This window comes from Xiphophorus hellerii, chromosome 15 (genome assembly GCF_003331165.1).
Source record: "Xiphophorus hellerii strain 12219 chromosome 15, Xiphophorus_hellerii-4.1, whole genome shotgun sequence".
Taxonomy (NCBI): domain Eukaryota; kingdom Metazoa; phylum Chordata; class Actinopteri; order Cyprinodontiformes; family Poeciliidae; genus Xiphophorus; species Xiphophorus hellerii.
The window spans coordinates 10,764,687-10,779,111 of record NC_045686.1 but is presented as its reverse complement, the minus strand read 5'-3'; the positions used below and the strand labels follow the sequence as shown (position 1 = coordinate 10,779,111).

The following is a 14,425-nucleotide window of genomic DNA, read 5'->3' as shown; positions in this document are numbered from 1 at the left end:
CAACGACTCAACACAAGCGACTTGCTGTCGATTCCTGCTGGTCATGAGGAGTGAATGCTGTAAGTAATGACTCCACACAATCTACTGGGTTTCGTTTGGAACAAACCTTTTAAACTTCTTTAATAGTCAACTGAGCTTATTGTACTGTTAACTAATAGCAATTGGAAAACGTGATTGAACTAAAAATATTTCAAAATGCATTGAGACGACATTTGTTGTGAATTGGCAATATATAAAATTCAACTTCCAAACTAACAAATGAGCCCAACCAACAAACAATATAAAAAACCAAACAAAAATGTTCAAAACCCCAAAAGTAGATACCAAAAATGTTCAAAACCCCAAAAGTAGATACCAAAAACATTAAAAACCCCAAAAGTAGATACCAAAAACGTTCAAAACCCCAAAAGTAGATACCAAAAACATTCAAAACCCCAAAAGTAGATACCAAAAACGTTCAAAACTTATAATTATAACGTTAGTTCACAGCAATGTTGTTGTCGAGGCATTCTACAAAAAGTTGTTTCAATTCAGTCATAGATTACTATTGATCTAAGTTATCAATGCATTAGGTTTGGTTTATTAAATTTGTTTCAAAAGTTTGTACCAGAGGAAACCCAGTAGATTGTATGGAGTCATTACTTACAGCATCCACTCCTCCTGACCAGAAGGGGTGACAGCAAATCGCTTGTGTTGAGTCGTTGACTTTAGAGCAATTCCTCATACAGAGCATGTATGTACACTGTGTTCCAAATTATTATGCAAGTGATATTTTCTCAGATTTTCTTGAATGGTCAATGCAAATGATGGATAGTATAATTTTCAAGTCATGAGCTATTACAGTATAGATCAAATTTTACTGAACAAAGCTCCCCATGAGAACATTTTTTTCAAAAATAAAAAACTCAAAATGCACTGTTCCAAATTATTATGCACAGCAGATTTTCTAAACATTTTATGGATTATAAAGAATTCTTTGAATGTGCAGCATTAAGTGGTCACATGTACTAAAATCAAAAGCTATTTCAATCAAAAACATCTTAACAGACTGTTAACATAGGACCCCTTCTTTGATATCACCTGCACAATTCTTGCATCCAGTGAACTTGTGAGTTTGTGGAAAGTTTCTGCTTGAATTTCTTTGCCGGATGTCAGAATACCTTCCCAGAGCTGCTGTTTTGATATGAACTGCATTCCACCCTCAGAGCTTCTGCTTAGGGAAACTCCAAAGGTTCTCAATAGGGTTGAGGTCAGAGGAAGATGGTGACCACACTATGAGTTTCTGAGGTCAGAATGAGGTCAACTGATCAGGAGAACTTTCCGTGTTCATGGAAGTGAAAAGTTAACTGCAGGAGAGGGACAAAGGTTAGGTGATGGCAGCATCATGTCTGCCAATGCCCTCCTCCAGGTAGGAACTACACAACGCCAGACCAGGTGTAGCTTCTATGGAGAGAAAAATAACTGAGAAAACAAAAACTTGAGTTTCTTTCTAAACGTTTTTGTTTGGAAAGTTTTAGTTTCTAACTTAACTCCGTGTTTAGTTAGAAACACCAGAGCGCCACCTTCTGGCCTCTCTCCAGATCAGTTCAGGTCAGAGAATGGAACTGGTTCTGTCTTTGTTTTTTCCCCTCCGTGGGCTGCCACCTTATCGTGGTGGAGGGGTTTGAGTGTCCCAGTGATCCTAGGAGCTGTCGGAGGCTTTGTTGCCTCTATTTGGGTCGGGTCCGCCAGGGCAATCGGGTCCTAGGTGAGGGATAGGACCAAGAGCAGCCCAAAGATCTCTTAGAAATATAAACATAGATTGTTCCTGTTTAGAAATGGCGATATAGACGGAGTTCCTGATCCTGCACCTCCAACTTTCTGTAACATTTCTTAACCCAAACACGCAGCAGATTGCTGAGGGACGACCCCAGCAGCTCTTCCACTGGGCTCAGCAGGTTTCCTGGAGGAAACCCTGGAAGCGTTCCCAGGTGACGCTTCCTGATTGTTCACCATTTTGACTTGAAACTTTCTTAGCAATCTGCCTTAAACAAAGCTGCAGATATTTAGCTGTTAATTTAAGTAATATTTAAAAGTGAGTTTTTGAAAAGTGATTTCATTCTTGAGTTGTTAAAGGGTTGAACTTGGAACCTGCACCTGCACCTGCCCTGTTGTCGTCTTCCCATCCTCAGTTTTCATTTGCATTATTTGTTTCTCTTTCTCCCAAAAACTGGATGAATAAAGTCTTCAATCTGGTGCTCTGTAAACAGAATTGTTCTTTAAAAAAAAAATTTTGATCAAAAACTTTGTTTTATTTTGTAATTTCTGTTTATTTATTTAGGGTATTTGAAATGTTTGAAATGTGTTAAATGTTCATTAGAATTTTAAGTTTGAGAATGAATAGGACTCCTTTGGTCCTCCACTCAGCATCGTCTTTCTTCTCAGTTGGGTGTTAAAGTTTGATCTTTGGGAATGTGTTCTTGCATTATTATGCCATAGCCATTGTATTAGTTGAAAATGGTCTCATTACCGTTTACGGCAATAACTTCTCGGACAATTTATCATCCAGCAAAACTTGGTGGCAGTTGTCAACCTAAATTTTGCTGTACAATAAATTGTCCCAGAAGTTATTGCCATAATATAGTGGCCATAGCATAATGGTGCAAAAGCACATTCTCAAAGATCAATAAACTTTAAATTCTAATGAACATTTAATACTATAACCGTAAGAAATGTGATCATTTTGATTTCTTTACAGGGATTTTCTCACAGTCTGCTAAAATGAAAATGAATAAAGCTAGAAAATCCTTGGAGTTTGTCTTTGAATGTGGAGATTTGACATGAAGATTCTTTAGAGATGACAGAAAAAGAGACAATATGTAACATCGGGCACAATGTTAACCCCAATGTTATCTCCAATGTTTAAAGTTGTCCATTGTGTGTGAATTGTGAGACAGTTATTTTTTGTTTTTAAGCATATTCTCTGACTGATGGCACTTTTTAAATTTCATTCTTGTGACAATGACAATAAAGATTTATCTAATTTTTTATTTTGTTCTAGTGCTTAACATTGTCCTTGATGTTTAAGGTTACATCTGATGTTTACTGTAGCTGGAATGTTTTACTTTATCTCTAATGTTTAACTGAAAAGGAAACGTTTCTGGAGATGATGGTTGACATCTGATAAACATTGGCAATAATTTTAAACATCAAGGACAACGTTAAGCGTTATCCTTGATTAAATAAAAATTAAGGATGTTAAATATCCTGGATATTAAATGTTAAACATCGGTGGTTATAACAAAAAATGTAAATTTCTACCTGTAGTCTCTGGACAGGTTGATGTAATCAAGTATGATTTAACAGATTATGAATTGGTGATAAGCTGATGTTATGCAGTAATTAATTGCATACGTGTTGGATAATTCATTATTCAGATCTCACTAAAACCAAACTACAAACTACACATTTGAGTAACTTGGGTGTAAATTATCTACAGAAATGTGTAAAAAAAAAAAAAAAAAATACATTTTCTCATTTAAACCTATGTCATCAATAATCTGTAAGTGGAAGGAACACTTTTTAAGATAAGCCCATTTTAAAAACACAAAATATACATGTCAATTTAAAAAAATCAGCCTCTCTGTTTTCATCTTAAACTGGAAATATAAGATGAAATATAAAATTTGTTGCACGCATACTTTAACAGGAGTTAAGTGTTAATTCAGGTGATAATTAGCACAAATGTTAAAATTCTTTTCTCTTCATTGCTTAACTAGAACACACATTTGGACCTTGTGTAAAAGCAAAGAAGCCTGCCTGTCAGCTGCAGAACCAGGAATAAGTAAGTGGGTTGAACCAGTGCCATCCTAGCACCATCTGCTGCTACGATGCTTAATGAGTGTGTTCATCGTTACATATTCCCAGTTCATAAAATATTTAATTCAAGAAAAAAAACATTGAGGTTCAAATACAGGTAAAAGCATGTTTTTTAAATATTTTATCAAGAAAGCTGTGAAGCCATCATTTAATATAAGACTGTATAATTTTGTTTCTTTCCAGTTTTATTTGTGAACAGTTATTTCTTTTAAAATAGTATGTTTTAATAACAGCTTTTTAAAACACTAATAATTATTACTACCAATTTTTTTTGTATTATTTAGATGAATGTTGAAATGGAAACCGCATAGTGAATGCAATAACCAACAATGGCCACTAGATGTCAGCATAGACACGTGGAAAATTTGAGGGGTTCTCCGTAGCTTTCCTGGTTTTAACTTTTAAAGTATTTGGGAATCAGAACCAATAATATCCTTGTGAAACCAGAAAAATAGGAACAAAGGAACTCTAATTTATGCAAGATTAGTTTTGTATGATGATCTAGTTACAATAACAGTTGACACATTATATTAAATATATTTTAATTTCAATTGGCTAATTTGAAGAATGCAGGTCCACTACATGTTGGTTTTCCGTAGAATAGATCTGCATGTATATCACAGAGGTTCTTTACAGGACATCTGAAGTCATAGTGTTAATCTGGACTCTAATCCCATTACTCACTGGCGGCTTTACTGCTGAGCTCCAAAACCAATGCTGTGACAAGGAAGAGACAGGGGTTGAGAAATTAATTTTTCATATACAAAGACAGAATAAAGGTGAGTGTGGAGAATGACAAAAAAGGCTGACATGAATAATGTGAATTTAGGAAATGAAGATATGCAGAATCAGGGCCCATATAAGCTTACTGTGCTACTTCTTTTTACATAATCTTTACTTGATGGTTAATTTGCATTCCATATCATGCAATAATGTTTTTTGTAATTTCACACCACTATTTAATGTATGTAATTATTACATTGGATAGATATGATACCATGTCTAGAAGTTTCTCTAGCATTTTGAGTTTAATTAATCAAAGGGTATTGTATCTCACTGGACAGCATGTCTTTTGAAACTGAAGTAGCTATGAACAAATAATAGGAAGAACTTGCTGAAGAATAAACACAAAACTATGGTTCTGAAGTATCATTGCAGATGTTTTTTTATTCTTGTGGGATCAAAGCTGAAATTTTTACAAAGACAGATGGTGTTTTTGGTTGGTTTAATTTGATCTCTAAGCAAAGTTTATATATGAAGTGAAACTTTTATTTCATTTATTATTGTATATGTCATCATTCTGTGCTTAAAATGTTTGTTCCCTGTTAGCTACAGTTGTTTATGTTGTTTATGATACAAAGCTGTGATTTGTATCATAAATTTAAAAAAAAACAAACTCAGGAACTGGTTTTCTGAGGAACTAGTTTCAATGAAAGGTGTTTACTTTATCCTTTGACCAGTAATGTTTTACATAAAAATGTTAATCTGTTTTGGCATATTCTATATTGTTTTTAACTTCATAATAATTATCACAATGTATGTTTTAAACATCTTAAATATTTTACTCAAAATTTAGTTTCTATTGTATATAAGGTGATTTAAAATTTTCTTGGTACATAGATAAATTTTTTCCCCCATAAATACAATATTTGATCTCTTTGTTGTATTGTGCTCTGTTTTTGTTGATTAGTTGCTCTTTAATTCTTTTGTCTCCAAACCTAACACATGAGCTTTTATTTTGAAGCGCCATGACAAGCTGTAGGACCGCCCCTTTTATAGAGGTATCCATGGAGACCGCGCGAGAGCGAGGCAGGCAGCCCTGTAGAGTTCTCACAGCAGCGAGTGTTTCCGCTCACCTAAAATAAAGAGCTGGCGAGTCGAGGAGGACAAGGAGTGACGGAGCAGGGCAGACGGGACCTCGACGGCGAAATACTTCTATTCTACTTTCTTTTTACAGCTTTAGTCTGTGGGTGTCGTCTTTAAATCTGACTTTAATGCCTCGATTGTGAACCGGGGCAGAGGAGGGCTCGCCGCTGTTAACCTTTACGTTGGTGAGTTTTTTTTTGTTGTCGTCTTTTTTCGCAAGCTAAGCACACATAGGCCACTAGGAGATCTCAAACAGTCTCCCGTTCCGTCTTTTGTCCGTCTGAATTAGTTCACTTCGAAACAACAAACAAGACAAAAATATCACATGTCTGGCAAACATTTACTGTTCTGCCAAAGAGAATAATGAGTTGTCAGTTTTCTGCTTTTCGATCTGAAACTAAGCTAGCCGTGTTCTTCCGTAAACGTTTGTCCAAAGACGCAATGTGTCTGTTTTGACGCACGTCTGTCGTGTTTAAGTTTTAATATTTAGAAAAAAGCTTAAACTAATGTTATGGAGATGGAACGTAAACATTTAGAGTATCTTGTCGGTTCGCTCTAACAGCTGTGAGGGCTGATGTATTGTTAGACCAGTCACATGAACAATAAAAGGTACGAGGAAGTCATAGGTGTGTCGACTTTATCTGAGGTGAGTCAGTAAAATAGCACCTGAACTCTTATGTGTGTCCTGCTATTTGAGTTGGATTGTTTTGTTCTAATCATTAACTTCTGTGTGTCGATGTGTGTGATGTTGGCAGCCCACCACCACACTCTTTGTTTAAATACCTCACAGTACAGTTACACGTGTCGAAGCGTGTGACTCTGCTTTTGACTCACGTTTGATACAGTAGCAAAGATTTATTATCGAGCTCGGATGCCCCGTTTTTTTGGAGTTTTTTTTTTTTTACAGGGGAAACTCTCAGTAGTGTCATTTCCCATTCACTGGCCTTTGTTCCAGTTTAAGTATGACTGGCTTACTGTTAACGGTGTTTAGTAAGTTATGACATTTGATATTGCAAAGAGCAGGGAAGTCCAGATGTGAAGTGTTTACATTGGAGGATAAAGTAAGGCGGGGGTCCAAATGTAGTGTTCCTCCAGCAATAACAGTTTGTTGTGCTGTCTGATTTAGCAGAGACTTGTGTATTGGGGTTTATATTGTAAAATGATTTAAGGGTACTGTCTAGTGGTGTTTTTGTTTTTCAATTCCAAATACGTACTGATAGTAAAAACATGGGTAATAAATTATGGATTTCCACTGCAACATTTCATAAAATGGAAAGTTTTAAAAGGTCAAACTAAACAAGAAAAAAAATACAGCAAAGTCTATTTTTGTGTCTTTGGATTGATTACATCACAAGAGACCCAAGAATCAAGCTGATGAGCATTAGTAAACACTATTGCAAACTAGATACTTTGAACACAATCTTACAAACTTTCCATGGGGCACAATATTGCAAGGTTTTGCTGAAATTCCAGATGTGTTCTCAAACGTGGTATAAAAGTTTTTATAAGCATCTTTGAAGGAGGACTTTGATTTATAAGGCATGAAGATAGAGAGAGGACAAAAGTACAAAAAATACAAAATGAAAGCTGGAAAACCATTAATCAGCTGTTATATGAAATGTTGCTGTTTTTGGTTTGGCTAATAATAAAAAAAGCAGGGTTTATTTCCATCCTGTTGACGTTTGTGTATCCATTTCAGGAGGGGAAATATAAATGCATTTAAATATGAAATAAATATCTGTTATTGGCCATAACAAGTGTTGATATCACCCAAAAGTTTTATACCAGTGCATTCCTAATCCCTTGATCAAAACAGTGATTAAAGGTAAAGCTCTCCGTTCTACCCATGTTGAAAAGGAAATATGATTTGTGACCACAACAGATATGTGCTATCATAAAGTGGTGGAGGTTTTTTTGGCTTGTGGATTGTGGGCTAAGAAAACCACAGTCAATGCAATTTGGATGAAATATAACATTTTACATGCATTTGGAGTATTTTAGCCTGATTGATTTTGGGATTTCATTTAAATGCTTTCAGAAGAAACAGACTATTGCTTGATGGTTAAGCACATGGGTGAGAAATGCCTTGGAAGTTTGAAATAGCAAGGTAGACTCGGGTCCTCTTCACAGTTACAGTTGTATTGAACTTTGTAATTAGTTCTTTAAATAACAATCAGTTGTGGCAATCTTGGGTAAGAAGCTACTTTCTTATAAGCGTATCTAGGTTCATAAAGATCCTAAATAGGAGACATGACAACTTGTCTTTTTGTCTTTGTTTACAAGTATGAAATCATAACATGGAGGTAAAAACTGGCAGAATGTGTATTGACCCAAAGCTGTTTATTTTCCATGTGTCAGCACAAATACACAATGACTAGCAAGTCCTATTTGTTCTTGAAATCTTATTGAGAGGTGAATTGTGGGCAAATTAAGTATTGATTTAAGTTTTGTCTTTTTTTTTTTTAGTTCCAACACACATATAGGCTTGTTAAGCTATGACATGTTATCTCTTATTCATTTGCTTCATCCCACTTTTCTTACATGTTATTTTTCCCTCTTTGTCTTGTCTCTAGTCTTTCTGTGTGTTTCTGTCCCTTGCTTGCAGCATTGGAGGGGGGATGCTGAGTAGCTGTGGGCCCTAACAGTACATACTACTGCATAACAAAGGCTCCTTTCTCTGCTGCCATGCAGAGTCCTGTCTCTGGGCTCCCTCCACAGGCCTACGCAGGCTCTAGCAGCAGCACTGGGTCCTATTGGGTGGAAACCTCCTCTTGGCTGTTTCTTTGGCACACTGAGTGCTCTCTGTTCCCGGACACATGTCTGTGCTGGTGCTTGCCTTGGCTCCCTTTGCATTCCAGGAGCCTCGGGCAGCTGAAAAACTGCAGTAGCAGCCTGCTGGCTGGCTGGCCGGCTGCTTGTGTTGCTGCTCTCTGAAGTGGGGAGTTGCATAGTTTTTTCCCCCGCAAGTGGATGACTACAGACTGTTGTCTTGGCTTGTAAAATTTCCATTTCTTAAATCCTGAGGTCTGTTTTTTTTTCTTTTGCTGATTGACACTTTCAATGTTTAGTTAATTACTGTGGATCTACATCGAAACGTAGTGGGACGGTAAAACTGGTACTGCCAGTTTTGATGGTTAGCTGCATGGCAGGTTGTGGCAGTTTATGCCAGTTTCTGGGAACATAGAAGAGATAAAACTGGAAATCAGACTGCTAACGTTGGCAGTTTTTTCCCCACAATCCAGTCACTAATTTACATTTCATTTACTTAAAAGTCCTAACCAGAGAGATTTGTTTAGTAATAAAACAAGGAAGTTGTTTTTTATTTTCTGATGCATCCATATGCAGTGCTGTAGTTGTTTTTAAATCTATTTTGTCATTTGAAATCCCTTCTTTTTGTCCTTCTCAAATCTTGATAGTTGTTATGTTGTTCAGAGATTTTGGATTTTTAAGACATATTAAATCAGCTAATGTTGAGGATTACATTGCAGTAAAGCTTGATTCAAAATCCTCCATGGTAAACAAAACATGTTTAAAATAATACAACACATTTTAACATGATGCGTTGTGTTCAGCATTGCTGTCGGTATCTGACAGGACATAAATGCTGCTGCAGGTCAGGTTGACATCCAGACTTGAAGCATGCAGGATTTCCCCCCTGTGAAACTGCTTGCTGGGATATTAATTAATTTATACCAGCAACATCCAGTCAGCAAATCTCAAGATCTGCAAACCTTTTTTTTGGACAAAGTGCCTTCGCACTGATTAGATAAGTGTTTCACGTGAAAGCAGAATAATTCTGCTTAAGTTTTGATTTTTCTGATGATCTGGCCGGTCAATACTTTCTTTTAAGCTTTTTCCAAGAGCTCAGTCCAGCAGTGTGTTCAGCTTTAGCCACAAAGTGCATCTTTTCTATCCTCGATGTTTCTCATGCAGTTTATAAAGAACATCTAAAATGGCAAAGCCTTTTCACAACCCAAATGTGGTCTAATTACAGTATGGACCAACTAGGAAATATTGATGCATCAGATGGCACCCTCAGGTCCCTCCTGTGTGCTTTTGACTACCTGCTCTTTGGCTGAACACACTACCCAAATTGTCCTGCCAAAACTAATTTGCGTCACTCTCTCCCACTAGCAGGCGCCACATGCAGGTATGCTTCCGTCCTGCTCATGCAGCGAGGGTATTGATGCTTGTGTGATTTTTCTGTGGAAGAGGATGATCAATCTAAATTTGCAGAAGCAGATGACCTTCTGATGTGAAGACAAATGATTAGATAAATGGCACTGCATCATACTAAAATAGCTGCTGTTAGATGGAAACCACAAGCTTTGCCACTGTAGTCATGCATGAACTTAGTCATGCAACTATTTTGGTTTTTTCACTATATATAAAACATTTTTACCCAGTTGGACATCTAAGCAAGTTTTTTTGTAGTTTATTTTGGTATAACTTTGTATATGGTATAGCAGTCATAGCAGCACAAAGACAAACACTGCTCTCAAAAAATATTCCCATACATGCTTTGGTACACCAGTCACATAGAAAAGTGTGATTTGTATCTCTAATATGCACACAGCAGCTGCATTAAATCATATTTATTGATGTTTGTTGATACTATTTGAACAATCTGTGGAGAAAAATTGACAATTTTAGGGGTTTGTAAATATCATTAATTGGAATTTATCATGATGATGCCAAATCAAAATATTGTCATAAGAAATTTGTCCCAAAAAAAAGATAGATATGATATATGTCCACCCATACAAGGCAGTTAAAAGTGCCAAAACACTTTAAACAATTATGATACAAAGAGTAAACATTGCTGATCAAGTCATAAAGATCAAGAACAATCATCATCAAATATATTGATCAACATTATAGTTATTAATAATAAAGGGCAACTCTAAACAGGTGGGTTTTTTAGTCTTGATTTAATTGAACTCGGTGTTTCGGCTGTTTTTCAGTTTTCTGGAAGTTTGTTCCAGATTTATGTCCTGCATTTTTACTCGGTTGCAATGCAATCTTGCAGATTCTATGAATGTATGACATGATTAACAACACTAATACACAGTACTAATACACAGTATCCTCTTTAAGCTGTGTCACATAACTTTGAATAGCAACTATTTGCAACAAGGAAGGCTTGTTACTTTTTACTTTATTGCCATATTCACCCTGTCAAGCAAGTGTTTGCTGCCGGCTGTCTGGATTTGTCCACCAGTTGTTGTTGTCATTTTCCGAGCCTCCACACGAGCCATCCAGTAACACTTTTCTATAAAGAATTGGAGCGCTTTGATCACCCCCTCCAGCCTGAAGCTCAGCTACTTCAGTGAAAACTAGCCTCTGCACCTGGATGATTTGTTGCCACATTCACCTCGAAGTGATCAGGATCCGATTGATATCCATTACTGCTGGATCCTTTGAAGCAGGGCTGAATGACAGTTCAACATTTCACACTTGCACTCCAAAGCTAGGCATTACCTAGTGTTATGACCTATGGGAATGGGACTTCAGTGAAAACATGCCATTAATGTTGGCATGAACATGTCAGCTTTTTGGAATGCTAATGGGCTCCTTTCCCTCTCTTGAGAACCTTTTACCAAGCAGGTTCTTCAGAAAATGTGGCTTAGGATCTTCATCCAAATCCTGCTTTTAATGATTTTAACTCATTTCACCATATGGATTTTATCAGTTGGCAGTTTTACTGCTTTATAAGATTTGATTTTGTGTCCAGCATTGCTTTAATTAGTGTTTTCCACATCTGGATAAGTACAAAGAAGCAACACAGTTGGGGAAAAAATAAGTATTTTCAGACTTGATTACCTTTTCAACTGTCTAAATGAAATATGTTGGAGATTCAAATTAGCCTTGTGTTCTTCATTTTCTATGCAGGTTTGTTTCAAACTAACCTGTACAGAAAATGGATAATCAAAGTCTGAAATAATCATTGACACATAAACAAAAGTGAAACTTTGTAGATGGTTTATAAGGGCTGTAAAAGATACGAGTAACCAAGCAACGGCCCATATTTTTGTCTTAACATTTCCTTGTTTTATGCACTAAACTCTGCTGCAGCACTAGCCTGCAGCACAGTGTACAGAACTGACACAACCAAGCACTTTTTAACATAACACTTTAAAGTCTCTGCTGAAAACATTGTTTGAATTTGTAATGAACATTTAGTAAATATTTCTACCTTCCTTTTTGCTGTAATAGTTTTAAACAATATGAATTATACATTTTAGATAGAATATTGATTAATTATGACAATGCTATAATCAAATATAACTTTCTGAACTTTTTTTTTCTGTGCCAAAGTTGAATGTGATGCACAATCAGATTTTCCCACCCCCTCCATCTGCCTTTTGCCACCTTATTAGCGACTCTGATCTGTGTTGTTGTTACGTCATATACAACATAGTGTACTTAAGGGCTTATGCAGATAGATGCTGTGCCAAAGCAAAGATTAGGGATTGAAGCAAGATGAGAAGAAGACTCAGATCGATGGCCTGTTGCTGGTGTACACTAATTATAAAACTCATAGGGGAGGAATACACTTATCCATAAAGTTGTGGGTTTTACCAGGCTAACTAAATATTGAACTGAGGGCATGGAGTTCTCTCTGACACGCTTGGTTTGTCAACCAATCTGTGTAGCTGACTCTCATTATATCCGTCTTGCTGTCTGTTGCTTCTGGTTACGTAATCCCTGCTTGAACGTTGATGGTAATCCACGCTCTTCCTCTTCCTCTCCCCCTCCCCACGCGTCCCTTCCTGTCAATGTGGCTCGGACAGGTTAAGCCGTAGAGGACTCTCGCTGGCTGTCGGGGGGGGAAAAGATGTGCGATGGAATGGTAGCGTTTCCGACGAGAGCCCCGTCCTCCTCCTCTGTAGCCCACAGACTGGCTGCCTCTGCACTTCTCCTCTTCATCCTGCTCCCTCATGGTCATGCATCAGGTAAGTCAGACCCCAAAACACACACACACACACACTTTTTCTTTCTCTTTTTGTTAGTGTTCCCACATGGTACACGCAGAATAAACCGCCATCTTTGACCATCTCTTGTGAATTGATTGAGGTATTTTCACCTTGCCTTTCCAGTCAGATTAAATCATCTTTCTCTGCCCTCTGGGTCATTCAGGTTGCTTAGGATTTCATTGTTGTGCTGTGTGAATTCATTTGCTGCACTAATGAGGCACAACAATTTTCCTTTACTATTAAGTTAAATGGGAAGATAATGTTGCCTGTGGTCATACTCCGGCCATGAAGTTTGATTCAAACATAACATCTACTGTCTATTCAGAGATTAAGGACATCTGACTAAATTTAAATATTAATGTGAGTCCTTTTTTGTCATTCCAAGAGATCAAATATTGTGTTTTAATTTGAAATATTATGTTGGGAAATTTATTTAATGCATAAAAGTTGAAGTTAACATTGCCAGTTTCCAATACACCAGTGTTTCACTTCTTTACTGAAGACCCAGTTTACTTTCTTTGACCTGTAAGCGCTGGAGAATCATTCCCCATACTGACGGCCTCCTTGCATGTATTATCCAGTCATTCACGTGCACAGACCACACATCACAAGCTTGTGAAATGTGCCAGATGTCCTTGCCACTGAGAGCCACTGTGCCTGTGAGAATATGTGAGGATTGTTTTTGTGAAGCCCTGACACATAGATGGGGCTCAGTTTGTCATTCTTTTATTGTTTTAAATAATTTGTTGTTATGGGAAGAAGAAAAGGCAACATTAAGAAATAAAACAATCAGAGATGAGCCTCTGAGCAAAGAAGGGAGGGAGGTGCTGATCCGAAGCGCATCATCCCGTTCTGTCTTATGTAACACACGATTCATGTAAAGGCCAAAGGGGCTGTTAGTGTGCTTAGTTTCTGCTTTCAACATGCTTGCATGTTTTCTTTCGATTATCTAAAATGTGCCTTTTGATCCAGAACTGGAGTCCGGTGATTCCTCATTTTCCTGACACTTTTCTCTTTTTATGAGAACACAATGTCCCCATTGGTCTCTGAGCTTTATTATCTTTATTATCTCATCTCGTTTACATAAAGATGTAAACGAGGTTTGGACATTAATGGCAATTAGAGTCAGTGCAGCTGGCCAGATATGTGATGTTGCACACACTGATATTGCCACAATTATTGCTGTTAGATATATTGTGCAGCTTTAATTTCTAGAATAATTTTATTTTCCAATTGTAGCTGCAGCTAATATTAGGGCTGCACCAATCAAAATTGTTTTGCCCAGTCTGATTCCTTGTTGAAATAAATGCTCCAAAGGAAAGCCATAAGTTTATAAAGATGTATGAGATACGCTTCATACAGCCTCTTGTCTTGTTTGGGCTGTTATTTACTGCAGTGTTGGTGTTTGCTTCCATTTATATTCACCATTTTCCCTCAAATTACGTTTTGGTAGAGTCGTAACTCTAATGCAAAAGCAGAAAAAATTAAATCTCAGTTTGAGTATGATATACCATGTTGTTGATCGAGCCAGGGATCAGTTTGATGAAAGAAAAGGCATATTATTCATAAAATAATGTGTATGGACTATAATGGTTCACTGGAGGTGTATCTTAATAAAAACGCAGATGGCATAACCTCAACAGGGATTGGGAATCTGATAAAAATCATTTTAAAATAACTTCATAAGTTTTTCTTCGATCATATCAGCAGATTAAATACAGATT

General features: G+C 36.9%; 1 protein-coding gene across 3 annotated transcripts in view; it reads left to right on the top strand.

Annotated features, from left to right (window-relative positions):
- Nucleotides 1–5,670: 5,670 nt before the first annotated feature.
- The window catches only part of susd6 (sushi domain containing 6), a 33,545-nt gene continuing 24,790 nt past the window's right edge, over nt 5,671–14,425 (top strand). For all 3 annotated transcript variants that reach the window (XM_032585057.1, XM_032585058.1, XM_032585056.1), the window contains exons 1-2: nt 5,671–5,909; nt 12,519–12,680. In XM_032585057.1, the coding sequence (XP_032440948.1) occupies nt 12,563–12,680 (118 nt within the window). In that variant the 5' untranslated portion in view covers nt 5,671–5,909; nt 12,519–12,562. The remainder of the gene's footprint in view (nt 5,910–12,518; nt 12,681–14,425) is intronic.